We start from the raw sequence: 19032 nt of genomic DNA, 5'->3' as shown, positions 1-19032 counted from the left end.
TGACAAGCATGAAGAAATCCAGTTGCCTTCGATTCATTCAATGCCTTGCATTTCATCTCTTTATTTGTCTGTGCAGCAGATGCAACTGATGGTAATGGTTTAATTTCATTTGAACATGCATCAGATTACAATTGAATGCATCACATAATCAGTTCACAGTTCCACATGTCCAAAAGGAGTAGGAAGAAGCAAAGCTTATTAAATCCTACCCCTCTCCATCTGGTACTTTTACAATCACTAACTGTTACATTTGTTCACTTCCTGCTTTCCTAATATAATTTAATTTTTTTTTTTTTTTTATTTAATTTTAAAAAAATTTTGTTTTAATTTTTTTTTGTAATTTAAAATGTTTTTTTTAACGGTTTTATTTCATTTGAACATGCATCAGATTCCAATTGAATGCATCCCATAATTGGTTCACAGTTCCACATGTCCAAAAGGAGTAGGAAGAAGCAAAGCTTATTAAATCCTACCCCTCCATCTGGTACTTTTAGTTTTTTTAATTTTATTATTTTACTTAAAAAAATTAATTAAAAAAATATTTTATTTTTTTTATTTTTTTTAATTGTGTTAAGTTATTTATTTTTATTTAAAAACTAAACATGTAAAAAATTAAAATTAAAATTAAAATTAAAATTAAAATTAAAATTAAAATTAAAATTAAAATTAAAATTAAAATTAAAATTAAAAGTATTTTGAATTATCCTTACCGACCTTTTTTGCAGTACATTTAGAGAGTGAAGATTGCTTTTATAGTTATTAGCCCATATTTCCACACAATAAGTAAGATATGGTAGAACCAGAGAGCAATAAAGAGTGTGGAGTGATTTCTGATTGAGAACACATTTTACTTTGTTCAATACTGAAATATTTCTGGCCATTTTATGTTGTATATTTGTAATATGAGGTTGAGAAGGTAATCCTTCTCAAAATTTCTCAACAACCTGCACTGTTTTCAATGCCTCGCTATAGACCCCTTTTAAATGAGCGCCATGACCATTTGGAGACAGAAAGAATGAGTTATTGAATCTAAACCCAACAGTAATTCATTTCACCCACGATCTGGCTGCTACCAGAAGGATTCTTGGAAGGTTGTCCATACACGGCGAACATGATTTAATCCAGCCTCAGTGGCGGGTGCGATAAGCCCTTAAGACACACCCAGATTTTCACAGGGGGAAATATACTTCCAGGGTGCACAATTATCTAAGTCATAATGACTGGAGATGTTATCAAAAAAAAAAAAGACTAAGACTTAATTGCACACCGATGTTTGGCTTAGTGACATTTTAGAAGAACGTGTCTGTGTGCAGTCTGTGATGGAACGTACTCTTTTTGAACTACTGGCACTGCGTTTAATAAATTGAATTTCCAAGGAGCGTGCATTTCAAACAAACCAGCTCTTTTCGTTACATAACGCAGCCAACGGTTTGGTTTCAAGCAGCGGTTCTCCGCTGTTTTCGTTTCAAGAGCCACCATCACCCTTCAGTGACAAGCGGTGAACCAAATTTGTGAACAAAAACATCTCAAATATCATATCTATTTAATAAATCATATTTATTTATTCATTCATTCATTTTTTATTTTTATTTTTATTTTTATTTTTATTTTTATTTTTATTTTTATTTTTATTTTTATTTTTATTTTTATTTTTATTTTTATTTTTATTTATTTATTCATTCATTCATTCATTCATTCATTCATTTTCTACCACTTTTCCTACTAGGGTCACCGGGGGTGCTGGAGCCTATCCCAGCTTTCTTTGGGACGAGAGGCGAGGTACACCCTGGACTGGTGGCCAGCCAATCACAGAGCACATATAGACAAACAACCATTCACACTCACATTCATACCTACGGACAATTTGGAGTCGCTAATTAACCTAGCATGTTTTTTTGGAATCTGGGAGGAAACCGGAGTACCCGGAGAAAACATGCACATCCACACAGACGTGGAATTGAACCTTGGTCTCCTAGATGTGAGGCCTGCGTGCTAACCACTAGTCCGCCGTGCCGCCTTAGTAGTTTTATTTCTATAGTATTGTCCTTTGAGAATATACAAATGTTTTCTTAGGAGTCACATGAGTGTAGGGGTAGTCAGTCCAATCCAATAAATTATATCATCATTGATGTATCATTGATTATTTATATATATATATGATTATATTCACGTGTGGGTTTCTGTACCAACGTATACTTTGCTTTTGGATAAGTGAGCATCAGGGTTGTTTCAGGTGTTCAGTAAATGCAAATACAGTGATATCGGATAGGGGTCACTTTAAAGTGTATGTAAGTAGAAATCGGATACAGGCACTACATTGGGAATTGGGCACTTAGACGTAGAGTGTAAATCCAGATTTAATGTGGAATGACTGGAGACTGGGAGCGAAAATCTTATCTTGGTTTTATAAAGGAACACCAACAGACCGAGTGATGCACTGACTTGGAAACAACTCAAACATTAAAAAAAAAAAAATGAAGAAGTCACATAAAAAATTCCAACCCCTTCTCGGATAACGACGAAAAATCTTCACTGATCATCCCGGGAGGTGTTATTCCCTCTCATTTTCATTCCACCAGTGTTATAAATCCCTGTCATGTCTACAACATCAACTACAATGTCGTATTGTGTTCAATGGAAACATTCCAGATTAGCAGTGGAGATGCTATCATACGTTTACATAAACCTTGCCAAGTATGACATGGTGCGTGCAGAATTTCATTTAGTAACAAGTTTTTACAACTTCTATATCTGATACCTGATAAGAGATTAATTGCTATGTGGGTATTTCAAACCGGTTTGCTTTTACTTTACTTTTTTTTTAGAAGAGTACGATTTCTAATATTCGATATACCACACAGAGTATATACCCACGGTCAAAAGACTTCAGTCTGGAATTCGGTTTGTCAGAGCGGTTTGTGTATATTTTAGGAGGTGAAAGAAGTCTTTGCGGGCTGAGAAAAATAAATTAATCCTTTTTTTAAACACACAAGTCGGTGTACCAAACCATGCGCGCCGCACCAGCGGTCAAAACCAATTGTGGTCGTCCGTTTCATTTCTAAGACTCTACGCAGAACTCATCCATTCATCGTTTGCCACCAGAGCTCTTGTGTGATTCTTTCATAAAAATCCTGAGGTTTGATGCTCAGTCGGAGCCAATAAATATAATATTCCCTCCATAAGGGGTTATTTTTATTACGCGATTGTTGTGTGTTTCTCTTAGCAACAAGCCGGTAGACTTTACGTTAATTGGAAATACAAAAATAACCCAGCGACGGCTCCTGTCACTGTAAAGTCTGACTTTAAATTATAGTTCTTTCTAGAAGTTTAATCTCTGGTAGTAAACCTTCAGACTCTTAGCGACGTTCACAGTTGGTGCCAAGCTAAACACTCAACTACATCTTAAATGTTAAAACCATAAAACACAAAACACATTTTTATCCCTGCCAAAAAGACACAAATTTGGGGGGGGTGACATGGGCCAGGGAAGCCATTAAATTAAATATTTTTATGTACTGGAAGGTCTTCACGTAACTTAGAAGAAGGTCCAGGGAATAGTTTGTTATATTAAGAGTATATCCATTTACCCATTTACTATTTTCAGGCTGTTTTTAGTGCAGTAGTTTGCTTTCTCAGGTGCAAACAGTCCGTGTTTGTGAACTTGGTGTGGGAATCCCACGTGATTCCTATCTTAATCAGCAAAGGGGAAGCCCGTGTGTTTACTTCAAACGCTTTTTCCAAGGAATACAGATGAACATTTTTGACAAAGTCCCAAGTCAGCTCTGAAAAAAATTATTTTAAGACGGTTAGTATAGTATCATGTATTGCTATAACATTAGCCACGTTTACATGCGGAGTTTTTCCTCTTCCCAAATGGAATCTTTCCGAATGACTTTTCCAAAAACAATGGTATCCATGAAAATGAATGAATGAATAAATAATAATGTAGGTTGCACGGTGGTCGAGTGGTTAGCGCTGGATAGCTCCGGTACTTCGGTTTCCTCCCACATTCCAAAAAAACATGCTAGGTTAATTAGCGACTCCAAATTGTCCATAGGTATGAATGTGAGTGTGAATGGTTGTTTGTCTATATGTGCCCTGTGATTGGCTGGCCACCAGTCCAGGGTGTACCCCGCCTCTTGCCCGAAGACAGCCGGTGACGACCGTCGTGAGGATAAGCGGTAGAAAATGAATGAACATTATTCCAACAGTAAAATATGGTGGTGGTAGTGTGATGGTCTAGGACTGTTTTGCTGCATCAGGACCTGGAAGACTCACTGTAATAAATGGAACCATGAATTATTGTTAATATGCAAATATGGGCTGCACGGTGGACGAGTGGTTAGCGTGTAGACCTCACAGCTAGGAGACCAGAGTTCAATTCCACCCTCGGCCATCTCTGTGTGGAGATTGCATGTTCTCCTCATGCATGCATGGGTTTTTTTCGGGTACTCCGGTTTCCTCCCACATTCCAAAAACATGCTAGGTTAATTAGCGACTCCAAATTGTCCATAGGTATGAATGTGAGTGTGAATGGTTGTTTGTCTATATGTGCCCTGTGATTGGCTGGCCACCAGTCCAGGGTGTACCCCGCCTCTTGCCCGAAGACAGCCGGTGACGACCGTCGTGAGGATAAGCGGTAGAAAATGAATGAACATTATTCCAACAGTAAAATATGGTGGTGGTAGTGTGATGGTCTGGGACTGTTTTGCTGCATCAGAACCTGGAAGACTCACTGTGATAAATGGAACCATGAATTATTGTTAATATGCAAATATGGGCTGCACGGTGGATGAGTGGTTAGCGTGTAGACCTCACAGCTAGGAGACCAGAGTTCAATTCCACCCTCGGCCATCTCTGTGTGGAGATTGCATGTTCTCCTCATGCATGCATGGGTTTTTTTCGGGTACTCCGGTTTCCTCCCACATTCCAAAAACATGCTAGGTTAATTAGCGACTCCAAATTGTCCATAGGTATGAATGTGAGTGTGAATGGTTGTTTGTCTATATGTGCCCTATGATTGGCTGGCCCTATGACCAGTCCAGGGTGTACCCCGCCTCTCACCCAAATATCTGGGATCCAGCAATATTCTGTACTATACAGTACACAGTCTACCCTTGAACCATGTCCGTTATTGCCGCAGGCGCCAGTCCCTTCCGTTACCCTGAACAGGATAGGCAGTATTCAAAGCGGTATTTAAAAAACGGTCGGATTTCTTCACAGACCATCTGCACTGTGTGACATTTACTTTGGTTCGAGATCATTAACAATGTTGTCTTGCATCCAGTACATTCGAATCCCTGACCCACATCTATACCCCAACCCATTCATTAATCAGTCCATTTATTTTTCTGGAAAAATACGTTTACAGTAGTTGAGCAGAGAAGTACAACGTTCTCATTGTTTCTTCTGCAATCATGTTCATTTCTGCTGCTCTCTCCGGTCCACACTGATGATCACGGTATTTGACGAGTCGGTGAAATTAACTTGTATAAGTGTTTTCTTAATTAGATGAAAATCCATCAACATTTAACACCACAAATGATGGTCATTTACTATACAATTTGGCAACAAACCTTCTAAAATTGCTATGATTTTGTACAAATATTCACAAATCAACATCAAGTTTTGGCTTTAGTTATATTTACTGTACATCAGGGGTCTCAAACTCAATTTACCTGGGGGCCACTGGAGCTATTATTATTATTATTATTATTAAAAACAGAAAAATATACAAACTTTTTCAGTGCTTTGGTTCTGATTTTCTACAATAAAAGCTCTGATAAAACATTCCGCTGTTCTCAAATATCTTAATTTTTATTTTTCTGCACAAAATAAGATGAAAAATAAATAAACAAATCAAGAATAAAGAAAATCAATCAGTAATAAATAAATATAATAATAATAATAAAACAGCAAAATAATAAAAACTTAAGAAACCACATATAGTTGGCGGGTAGACAAATTATTTTTTTCAGATTAAAATGAACAAAGCATTATTAGAGCCCTGTAGACATGACAAAACACGACTATAAATTTTTTTATTTACAACATATTGCGCAACTGAGACACATGCTAACACATGCTAACACATGCTAACTCGCAAACTAGAGAGCTAGCGACCTAAACGGTAGCCTTCAAGTTACTTCCTTTAAACCTAAATAGCCAAAAACTTACCACTTCCACACGGATAGGGAGGATAACTATTAACAGTTATTTAACCTTTAACATAAACATTATTCAAATGTAATAATTTTTTCTGGGTACATGATACCATACAGCATCCATATCAAACATTAAACTTTCATATCAAGGCGGGGGCCTCAAACTAGTGTCCTGCGGGCCACATTTGGCCCGCGGGCCGCATGTTTGAGACCCCTGCTGTACATTTTTAATGAAAATGTCCCGGCGACTTGTGCGGTTATAAATGCAAAAGGCTGCAGACGTTTTTGTTATTTTTCTTGTCTGCAATACATAGCGACCATTGCGATGTCTCGAATCTGGACACTATTGAGCCGTGTGTTGTGATTCAGACCAGGATGCCCATTCCAGACACTTTTTGCCTGCCGTCAGACTGTCTTGTTTAGACAGTTCTTTTCCAGCCAAATGTCTCAATCCGAGCTCTTCATATCGGTTTATTTTCTGCATTGGGCTTCCATAAAGCCACAATTCATGATGTTGCCAAGAAACGTTGGTGCTGAGCTTCACAGACTTTAAAGTAACGTCCAAATACCGTAGTTCTTTTTACCACAGCGAAAAACTAGGTTGTCCCTCTGAAATGCATTAGCTGTAACTGACAAAAGCTTTATTTCATGTGGAAATTTATTGGGAGAGACAGTAACAACAGCCACTAGACAAAACTGTGAGCAAATGAATCCACTTTGACCCATACGTTATTGTGCCGGGTTCTCACATAAACACTGTTTGAGCTAGTCAAGCAGGGCGGCCTTACGGAGATTATTTGAGAGGTAAACAATTCCCCTGGATCTGGGTCACCGTGTGTGTGTGTGTGTGTGTGTCTTTGCGCGAATGTTTGAACTAAACAGGATCATCAGATAAATCCAGAATTTTTCCCATTTCATCCATCTCCTGAGACTCCTGTTTTCCCCGGTAGACATGCGGATATTGTGGCATTTAAGGCTATCCAAATCAACCAGGGGGGTTTACTGGCCAACCGAACCAACCGAACCAACCGAACCAACCGAACCAACCGAACCAACCGAACCAACCGAACCAACCGAACCAACCGAACCAACCGAACCAACCGAACCAAATATCATAAGTCTACCCTACCCTCAGGTTCAGTCATAGTTCAAAGCAAAACTACTGTACAATTTGAACCGTCTTTCACGAAGTTTGTGTACAGCACGGGTCTCAAACATGTGACCCGCGGGCCAAATGTGGCCCGCAGGACACTAGTTTGAGGCCCCCCGCGCAAGTTTGATATGGATGCCGTATGGTGTCATGTACCCAGAAAAAATTACTACGTTTGATTAATGTTCATGTTAAAGGTTAAATAACTGTTAATAGTTATCCTCCCTATCCGTGTGGAAGTGGTAAGTTTTTGGCTTTTTTAAGTTGAAAGGAAATAACTACCGTTTAGGTCACTAGATCTCTAGTTTGCGAGTTAGCATGTGTCTCAAGACCCTGCAGTTTTTATTATTTGCTGTTTTATTATTATTGTTATATTTATTTATTACTAATTGATTGATTTTCTTAATTCTTGATTTGTTTATTTTTCATCTTATTTTGTGCAGAAAAATAAAAATTAAGATATTTGAGAACAGTGGAATGTTTTATCATCCGGGTTTCCTCCCACATTCCAAAAACATGCTAGGTTAACTAGCGACTCCAAATTGTCCATAGGTATGAATGTGAGTGTGAATGGTTGTTTGACTATATGTGCCCTGTGATTGGCCGGCCACCAGTCCAGGGTGTACCCCGCCTCTAGTGGGGATAAGCGGCATAGAAAATGGATGAATGGATGAAATTGCCAACATTTTTTCAGCTGTACCCTACCCTCAGGTTCAGTCGTAGTTCAAAGTAAACCTACTGTAGTATTTGCCCTGGCAGAGTACTCCATTGGACCGATTCTCACATAGTTTGTGTACAGCATCACTTCAAGATCACACAGTGAGTATTTGTAGCCTTTTTGAACTCATCTTCCAATATTCAGACCTGGCCTCTTTTCACAGCACTTTGACTTTGTTTTGTTTGGGCTCCAAGACCACCTCCGTTCCAGACCCATCTGGGTTCAGGACTTGAGCCTGGAACTACCATTCATGCTGCTTGTCATGTCTTCTTCACGAGTGGTGAATATCCGCATGTTGTAATAGCAAAAACGAGTTCAAAGATACAGTTGTCGACTGCGACTGCGAATGCCAAGTCATGCTTGTGCAACACGATGGAAGATTTACAGCGTCGGTTTTCGCTCCGTGTAAATTCTTGGCCATGGTTGTGATTTGTAATTTCCGTGAATGTGATGAGGTTTAATGGCTTTCCATATGACGAGTGTAAGCGGACCCCGGCCAATGTGTGATCGGTGATGTCCTCCTTTGCAATCAGATCTGAACGGGACAAAGATTAAGATGAATTATTTGGACCAAGATACGGTACAGTTACTGTAGGTCAATGATGAAAAAAAAAAAAAATCAGGACACAATTTCAAATTTTTAGGTCACTCAACATTCTCACAGCAGCCCACCCAGAGGTACTGCCCCACAGTTTGAAAGGCACTCCACTAGACCAATGTTTTTTCCACATATAAGCAGTTGTTCACGGCCATATTATTCCAGCTGTTTAATTCGATATTACTCGGCAGAGTAATACCTGTTTAATTCGGCTATGTACGATCCCTTATTTATGAATGGAATATTTGCATAGCTAAAGCAGCTTATGACCTTTTAAATATGGATTTTTCACATTAGAGCCCTCTAGACAGGAAATAGCACCCCTATAGCCACTTTTACACTTTTTATTATAATTATATAATTATATATATTTATATATAATATTGTTCTATTATCTGTATAATTCAGCTATGTACGATCCCTTATTTATGAATGGAATATTTGCATAGCTAAAGCAGCTTATGACCTTTTACATATGGATTTTTCACATTAGAGCCCTCTAGACATGAAATAGCACCCCTATAGCCACTTTTACACTTTTTATTATAATTATATAATTATATATATTTATATAAAATATTGTTATATTATCTATATAATTCGGCTATGTACGATCCCTTATTTATGAATGGAATATTTGCATAGCTAAAGCAGCTTATGACGTTTTAAATATGGATTTTTCACATTAGAGCCCTCTAGACCGGAAATAGCACCCCTACAGCCACTTTTACACTTTTTATTATAATTATATAATTATATATATTTATATATAATATTGTTATATTATCTATATAATTCAGCTATGTACGATCCCTTATTTATGAATGGAATATTTGCATAGCTAAAGCAGCTTATGACCTTTTACATATGGATTTTTCACATTAGAGCCCTCTAGACAGGAAATAGCACCCCTATGGCCACTTTTACACTTTTTATTATAATTATATAATTATATATATTTATATATAATATTGTTATATTATCTATATAATTCGGCTATGTACGATCCCTTATTTATGAATGGAATATTTGCATAGCTAAAGCAGCTTATGACGTTTTAAATATGGATTTTTCACATTAGAGCCCTCTAGACATGAAATAGCACCCCTATAGCCACTTTTACACTTTTTATTATAATTATATAATTATATATATTTATATATAATATTGTTATATTATCTATATAATTCGGCTATGTACGATCCCTTATTTATGAATGGAATATTTGCATAACTAAAGCAGCTTATGACCTTTTAAATACGGATTTTTCACATTAGAGCCCTCTAGACAGGAAATAGCACCCCTATAGCCACTTTTACACTTTTTATTATAATTATATATATTTATATATAATATTGTTATATTATCTATATATATATTTTAATATTTTCACATTTGGTGTGTAGTCATTATTAACTTAAAATTTGTAAAAAAAAATATAGAGAGAGTGGTTGTCGCTCGAAGACAGCTGGGATAGGCTCCAGCATACCCCTGCGATCCTCTTGACCAGGGGTCTCAAACACGCGGCCCGCGGGCCAAATGTGGCCCGCAGGACACTAGTTTGAGGCCCCCACCTTGATATGAAAATTTTATGTTAAAAAAAAATGTAAACAAAAAAACATCGAGGGTGGAATTGAACTCGGGTCTCCTATCCGTGGCGCCTGCGCGCCTATGGTAGAACGTTGTTTTGAAATTCAACATCATATGAGACAAACTACTTGCAAAGTTAATAACCGTTACTGTAATCCATCTGTCTTTTAAAAAATCATGTTCAGCGTATTATTGGCTGAGGTCTTTTTTCAAGTCACCCGGAACAAGAAGGTTGGAATATTTAGTTCCTCCTCCTCTGGTTGGCTGGCTGTCCGGGTCCTAACGATGACATCAAGCATGCGGACTTGCGTTTGGTTTCTGTGGCCTCTGATCTGCAGGCACACAGAGAGGGGCAGCTGTGAGCTCATTCTGGAAGGAAGTCGCTTCACAACTGGAACTTTCAGGACGGAGACATCAACATCTGGCTAAGCCCAGGAAAGAGAGGCAGGATGCGTGCGAGCCAGGTATCGTTGTAAACGATGGAAAAAGATCATCATGATTTGGATTGCGCAGCCGAGCTTGCGTTGTAGGCGCCGCCTTCTTTGGCGTTCCTACCTTGACTCGAGCACCTTGTGTTTCCCAGTGTCACATCCTATATAAGGGAGGCGCCCTTAAGTTCAGGATCTAGGTCAGCAGCTGTCATGTACGGTGCTGCCTATTCAGGAGATGACGTGAGAGACCATTATCAAATGTTTGTTCTCTTTTTTTTTTTTTTTTTTCCTTTTAACCCTTATTATGTTACGGGTCAATTTGACCCGTTTCAGTTTTTGTGTTAATGACCCTAGATGAGGAAAAGTCACAAAATTTCATGAAGAAAAAGAAAGGATAACTAGTACTTTGGTCAACACAAAAACTGAAACGGGTCAAATTGACCCGTAACATAATACAATGGTTAACCCTTATTATGTTACGGGTCAATTTGACCCGTTTCAGTTTTTGTGTTAATGACCCTAGATGAGGAAAAGTCACAAAATTTCATGAAGAAAAAGAAAGGATAACCAGTACTTTGGTCAACACAAAAACTGAAACGGGTCAAATTGACCCGTAACATAATAAGGGTTAACCATTGTATTATGTTACGGGTCAATTTGACCCGTTTCAGTTTTTGTGTTGACCAAAGTACTGGTTATCCTTTCTTTTTCTTCATGAAATTTTGTCACTTTTCCTCATCTAGGAAAATGTCAGTTTTTTCACAAAAACTGAAACGGGTCAAATTGACCCGTAACATAATCCAAGGTTAACGAGCATGATTTGTTAACCATTGTATTATGTTACGGGTCAATTTGACCCGTTTCAGTTTTTGTGTTGACCAAAGTACTGGTTATCCTTTCTTTTTCTTCATGAAATTTTGTGACTTTTCCTCATCTAGGGTCATTAACACAAAAACTGAAACGGGTCAAATTGACCCGTAACATAATCCAAGGTTAACGAGCATGATTTGTTAACCATTGTATTATATTACGGGTCAATTTGACCCGTTTCAGTTTTTGTGTTGACCAAAGTACTAGTTATCCTTTCTTTTTCTTCATGAAATTTTGTGACTTTTCCTCATCTAGGGTCATTAATACAAAAACTGAAACGGGTCAAATTGACCCGTAACATAATGCAAGGGTTAACTAGCATGATTTGTTAATGTCTTCTTCCCGCCAGCAGCGGGAATGTGCTTTCTGTCGTACGACGGGAATAAAAAGTCAGCTTGGAATAGTGTGTATTCAAGCATTTTGTATAAAGTGTCTATTTATACAGTTATTGTTGTGTCTGCGGAGAGCTGATTCACTGTGTAAATACACGGTGTGTGGCATCGAACCACGGCACTCTGCACAGCGCAACCTCAGCCAAGGTATAAAGACTGTGGTCTCAATATCAACACAATCATTTCCTGCCAAATAGAAAGAAATTTGAAAAGGGGATCTAATATGCTAAATTTTTTTTACCCTTTGTGGACTCCTATAGAGCAGGTACACACAATAACCAGCACAGAAAGCTTTCTAGATCTTCCAGAATGGGCACTGACTGTATTTTCTTGGATTGGTGCTCCCTGGCAAAACGGTGTGATTTAATTTATTCCACCGAAAACCCGTCTCCGGGTACGCCCACTCTGCTGTGATTGGTCAGTAACTACAAAAAAAATTCGTACTAAATTCTTATTAAATCATAATGAAAAAAAAATGACCGAAGCTAATCAAAAGATTTAGTTTCACAAACAATTTTCAACAAACCTTAAAATATTGTTTATGTTTCGGGCTATTTTCATAAAACAAAATATGTGGGACATAACAGGAAATCTTGGTTGCACGGCGGTCGAGTGGTTAGCGCAAAGACCTCACAGCTACATAGGAGTTCAATCCTACCGTCCTACCATCTCTGTGTGGGGTTTGCATGTTCTCCGGGTTTTCTCCGGGTACTCCGGTTTCCTCCCACATTCCAAAAACATGCTAGGTTAATTAGCGACTCCAAATTGTCCATAGGTATGAATGTGAGTGTGAATGGTTGTTTGTCTATATGTGCCCTGTGATTGGCTCGCCACCAGTACAGAATGTACCCTGCCTCTCGCCTGAAGACAGCTGGGATAGACTCCAGCACCGCCGTTACCCTCGTGAGGATAAGCGGTAGAAAATGAATGAACATTATTCCAACAGTAAAATATGGTGGTGGTAGTGTGATGGTCTGGGACTGTTTTGCTGCATCAGGACCTGGAAGACTCACTGTGATAAATGGAACCATGAATTATTGTTAATATGCAAAATATGGGCTGCACGGTGGACTAGTGGTTAGCTCACAAGCCTTACAGCTAGGAGACCTGAGTTCAATTCCACCTTCGGCCATCTCTGTGTGGAGTTTGCATGTTCTCCCCGTGCATGCGTGGGTTTTTTTCCGGGTACTCCGGTTTCTTCCCACATTCCAAAAACATGCTAGGTTAATTAGCGACTCCAAATTGTCGAAATTGTCACAGGTATGCTGAGCAGAACGCTTCCATTGATCTGGTCTGCTGTGGTTCATCTTTGTTGACTGTCTGACAGGCAAGTATACGATAAGTAAGATCCAGATGTGTTTGTGCAAGGATAAATGTCAGAACCGGCCAAGAAAACATCCAAAGCCCCCACAGCGCAGGTAGGACCGTCTGCCTGCCTGTCTGTCTGTCTGAGGCACACGACCCCCCCCCCACCTTCCCCCAGGTTGCTCACATGAGCTCAGCTTCCAGGTCGAGCAACACGGGCTCAAGTAATTGACCCAAATCAAACACTCGGCGGTATAAAAAAAAAAAAATAGAGCGCTGAGGTCAAGCTTTGTTCTTTTGAGTCTAGTTTTAATACTTCCTGCGGCCGGGTTCATCACGCAGGAAGTTGTTTCAGACCAGACTAGTTCATTATGAAGTCAAGCAGACAAAATAGGTGATGGGCATCCTGGTAACGTTCTTTTCAATCTTTTTTAAATTTTTAAAAATAAATTTAATTTTTTTAATTTAAAAAAAAAAAAAATTTTAATTTTTTTTTAATTTTTTTTAATTTTTTTAATTTTTTTTTTAAATTTTTTCAACCGTGTTTCTTAAAAAAAAAATCTTCTGTATGAGTAAGGGTCATGGCTTTTTGACCTGCAGCAGATGTTAGTTGAGAAGACTTATGCTTTTATTATTGACTTAATTCCTACAAATTGATTAATTAAGCAAAGTTATGACCTAAGACACAATGCTCGTCTCTGTGGAATATTATTTTCTGTTGCACGCGCTCGCCGCGCTTAAACCAATTTCACGCCGATGCACACGCAACGCTGACGATCGTACATGTGCACGGGGACGTTCACTCGTCGCTCTGAGATCATATGTTTATGGTCTTGTGATGGCTGTGATTGACAGGACCCAAGTGAGACGGGGACCCCCTGACTCCTCCCCTCAGCTGACCGGGACCTCCCGTACTGTGAAGCGTTATCCGTCATCCTCTGGGCCTATCACCTCCAACGCTCTACCCAACGGCAACGCCCACGGAATCGAGCACAGGAATGGACACAGACACGGACATGGCAACGTACGCTTCAGGCCACCCGGTGACAATCAGCTGCACGGGCAATTTAACAACGCGTTATCACCAGCAGGTAAAATGAAAAACTAGCCTACTGCTAACTGTGAAAAAGAACAACATGAATCTTGTCTCCGCTGTTACATGCTCACTTGACATTTTCGTCAAAACAAACACAACGCTCTCTGCCGAGAATACATACTGACACTTCCTGCGGTGTCACTGCTGACTGGAACATTGGCCACAAGAAAGAAAAAAAACAAATACTGGCAACGTCCCAGATTGGACTTGATACGTGTGTTCAGCTGTGCGGCTCATCTGCATGTGTTACATACAGTACAGTACATTATACAGTACAATATAACATATGGTTTACATTATTATATATACATTATTGTCTTCTTGTCCTCTTGTCGTCGGGCAACCCTGGACTGGTCTGCGCGCTATTTATGTATTTATTTTTATTTTTATTTTTATTTTTATTTTTATTTTTATTTTTATTTTTATTTTTATTTTTATTTTTATTTTTATTTTTATTTTTATTTTTATTTTTATTTTTATTTTTATTTTTATTTTTATTTTTATTTATTTTCTACCGCTTTTCCTCACGAGGGTTACGGGGGGTTGCTGGAGCCTATCCCAGCTGTCTTTGGGTGAGAGGCGGGGTACACCCTGGACTGGTCGCCAGTTAATTTTAATTTTAATTTTAATTTTAATTTTAATTTTAATTTTAATTTTAATTTTAATTTTAATTTTAATTTTAATTTTAATTTTAATTTTAATTAATTAATTTAATTTTTTTTTTTTTTTCTCTAATTAACCTAGCATGTTTTTGGAATGTGGGAGGAAACCGGAGTACCCGGAGAAAACATGCAAACTCCACACAGAGATGGCCGAGGGTGGGATTGAACTTGGGTCTCCCAGTTATAAGGCTTGCGAGCTAACCACTTGTCCGCCGGGCTGCCTTATTTATTCATTCATTTATTAATTATTCATTTATTAATTATTCATTTATTTAATTTTAATTTTAATTTTAATTTTAATTTTAATTTTAATTTTAATTTTAATTTTAATTTTAATTTTAATTTTAATTTTAATTTTAATTTTAATTTTAATTTTAATTTTAATTCATTTTCTACTGCTTTTCCTTACAAGGGTCGCAGGGGGTGCTGGAGCCTATCCCAGCTGTCTTGGGGCGAGAGGCGGGGTACACCCTGGACTGGTGGCCAGCCAATCACAGGGCACATATAGACAAACAACCATTCACACTCACATTCATACCTATGGACAATTTGGAGTGGCTAATTAACCTAGCATGTTTTTGGAATGTGGGAGGAAACCGGAGTACCCTGAGAAAACCAGCGCTAACCACTCGACCACCGTGCGGCCTACATTATTATATGTATATCTACTTATTTGTACCTTTCATGGGCTACCAGGGTAACAGCAGGCCCAGCATTCCACAACATCTGCTTGCCCTCACCTCTCGTTGCCCCCTTCACTCATACACACGTCTGAAACACCCTTTCGGAAAGATAAAGGCCCTGGAGAGTAGCCGGGTATCTGTAGCGTGCCAATGGCGAGCATCAGGACACGCCCCTTGTGCTTTTATAAACTGCCCACCGGTTCGCCAAGCGACGAGTCGAGCATCACAGAAAGTCTGAAGGCGAAGGCATGGAACTCGCCTCCGGTCTACCTTTGGTATTGATCCTCATCAACCGGCTGTGTGTGTGCTTCCCAGGGGCCAACCTCACCTCCAACCTGGACCGCATCAAGATCGTGTTCACGCCCACGATGTGCCGCAAGGTATGCAGCGGTGGGCACTGCTATAACAGCTGTGAGAAAGGGGACGTGACCACCGTCTACAGCGAGACCTCGCAGCAGCAGCAGCAGCAGCAGCAAACTAAGACGACGGGCTTCAGACTCTGTAAGTGTCAAAGGTCATCGCTCATGTCTTACTTTCACTTTCTATTACTTTCTAATACTTTTCTCATTCTCACACACATTCCTTGCACTTCCACTCTTGGGCTTTTTTTTTTAGTACTTTATTTTCAGATTTTTTTTAAGGCGGCACGGTGGTCGAGTGGTTAGCACGCAGACCTCACAGCTAGGAGACCAGGGTTCAATTCCACCCTCGGCCATCTCTGTGTGGAGTTTTTCCGGGTACTCCGGTTTCCTCCCACATTCCAAAAACATGCTAGGTTAATTAGCGACTCCAAATTGTCCATAGGTATGAATGTGAGTGTGAATGGTTGTTTGTCTATATGTGCCCTGTGATTGGCTGGCCACCAGTCCAGGGTGTACCCCGCCTCTCACCCAAAAGACAGCTGGGATAGGCTCCAGCATCCCTGCGACACTTGTGAGGATAAGCAGTAGAAAAAAAATGAATGAATAATAGATATCAAGGCTATACGGTGGTAGAGTGGTTAGCGCGCAGGCCTCACAGCTAGGAGACCCGGGTTCGATTCCACCCTCGGTTCCATGTACCCCGCCTCTCGCCCAAAAGACAGCTGGGATAGGCTCCAGCAATCCCCACGACCCTACTGTCGCTGTATATGTATATACAGTGTATATACAATGTAATAAAAAGATTGATGTACACGTACATTAAAAATTAAAAATTAAAAATTAAAAATTAAAAATTAAAAATTAAAAATTAAAAATTAAAAATTAAAAATTAAAAATTTAAAATTTAAAATTTAAAATTTAAAATTTAAAATTTAAAATTTAAAATTAACAAATAAAAAAATAAAAAATAAAAAATAAAAAAATAAAAAATAAAAAATAAAAAATAAAAAATAAAAAATAAAAAATAAAAAATAAAAAATTATGCCTCTTTTCATAAAATGTACCCCGCCTCTCACCCCAAAGACGAGGGGCTCCATAGGCTCCAGCACCCCCCGCGACCCTCATGAGGAAAAGCGGTAGAAAATGAATGAATGAATGAATTAATGAATGAATGAATTAATTTAAAATTTAAAATTAAAAATTAAAAATTTAAAATTTAAAATTTAAAATTTAAAATTTAAAATTTAAAATTTAAAATTTAAAATTTAAAATTTAAAATTTAAAATTTAAAATAAAGCCTCATTTCATAAAATGTACCCCGCCTCTCACCCTCGTGAGGAGAAAGCGGTAGAAAATGAATGAATGAATAACAGGAAATCTGTAGCAATCATGCATTTAAATATCAATAATCTGTCTTATGTTGTACGTGAAACACCTCCTTATGAGTTTTAATAGAAATCTGCGTTGCAGTTTATGTGTAATACTAGTAACCAACTCAAAGCTAACCAACTAACCAACTAACCCTAACATCAAGTAACATCAACAGCAATGCAAACACTCAAAACAAATCAAAAAGGGGTGCAATTTTGGTCATTTCCTTGATTTTTGTATGTGAACAGTGTCCATTTCACCCATTTTTCTCCACACACGTCTTCTTCAGTCCTCAATCTATGTGTCAATCATTCCATGTCATGTATTGTGTTCATCACACAAAGCCAGTCCTCCAATACCGAAGGTCTTGCATTAAGCCATTTTTTGGTAATGGCTTTTTTTTTTTTTTTTACCAATTCTTGGGCTTTTTATTGGGTGGGAATGACAAAATGGGTTCCCAGTAGCATTCCCGTCTATCCCGTATACAAAGCTCCAAAAGCTGGCGTTTTCGCTAAGAATTCTCACTGTCTAACAGAAACAGAGGCAAGGAAAACAGTATAGAAAAGAGGTAGAGCAGATTAAAAGAGTGGGGGATAATCTCTCCTACCACATACACACACACTTCAGTACGGTGGTCCCACGCTCCCACCACTTAGCCCCATCTCTCTGTGGTTTACACCTCTCGGTTGGCCCGGTCGTTAACCATTTAACATGCTCACTGGGAGAGCTTGCTAGAATGAAGAACTGGAGCTGGATGCCAGAAAGAGCAGCATGGACAAGATTTTATAGGGATTACATTAAAGCTGCCATTTATCCTCTTAATTCACACAGTAGTGTCCATGGGAAGGGCGGAGGCGGTCAATGCCAATGGCAGGGGTCATGACCCTGCGTGTTTTCTTAAAGTTTTTTTTTTTTACTAGTATTTTCTTCAGTCGCAAAGTCCTGCTGAGGCTCAGACTAATTAGTGCTTTGGATTAGAAGCGAGGGGTGCACATACCACACACGTACAAAGCTTCTGTAGTTACATAAAAACAGTTAAAAGACCTTCACCTAAGAGCGCTATTGTAGGACATAACATTAGGTACACCTGCACATTTCAGTATACCCGATTTAAAAAAAAAATGTTGTGGTGCCAGGTATCGATTTTTATTTTTATTTTTATTTTTATTTTTATTTTTATTTTTATTTTTATTTTTATTTTTATTTTTATTTTTATTTTTTGTAAAAAAATCTGTATTTCCTACTTTTTTAATTTTAATTTTAATTTTAATTTTAATTTTAATTTTAATTTTAATTTTAATTTTAATTTTAATTTTAATTTTAATTTTAATTTTAATTTTAATTTTAATTTTTTTATTCATTCATTCATTCATTTTCTACCAAGGGTCACGGGGGTGCTGGAGCCTATCCCAGCTGTCTTCTTGGGGCGAGAGGCGGGGTACACCCTGGACTGGTGGCCAGCCAATCACAGGGCACATATAGACAAACAACCATTCACACTCACATTCATACCTATGGACAATTTGGAGTCGCTAATTGGTTTTATTTTTTATACTTTTATTGCTTTGCTTCTTGTTTTTCATATTTTAATATCTATTTTACTATTTTTTTTCTTATTTGATCTTTTTGGATTAAATTCA

General features: G+C 38.2%; 1 protein-coding gene across 1 annotated transcript in view; it reads left to right on the top strand.

Moving 5' to 3' along the window:
* LOC131140425 (latent-transforming growth factor beta-binding protein 2-like) overlaps window positions 1-19032 on the top strand; it is a 165186-nt gene that overhangs the window by 46533 nt on the left and 99621 nt on the right. The window contains exons 4-5 of the mRNA XM_078796315.1: window positions 14074-14309; window positions 15975-16160. Of these exons, the coding sequence (XP_078652441.1) occupies window positions 14074-14309; window positions 15975-16160 (422 nt within the window). The remainder of the gene's footprint in view (window positions 1-14073; window positions 14310-15974; window positions 16161-19032) is intronic.

Source organism: Doryrhamphus excisus, linkage group LG14 (assembly GCF_037039965.1).
Source record: "Doryrhamphus excisus strain RoL-2023G ecotype Guam linkage group LG14, RoL_Dexc_Guam_v1.1, whole genome shotgun sequence".
Taxonomy (NCBI): domain Eukaryota; kingdom Metazoa; phylum Chordata; class Actinopteri; order Syngnathiformes; family Syngnathidae; genus Doryrhamphus; species Doryrhamphus excisus.
Note: the sequence above shows the minus strand (reverse complement) of the source record. Positions and strands in the feature narration are given on the sequence as shown.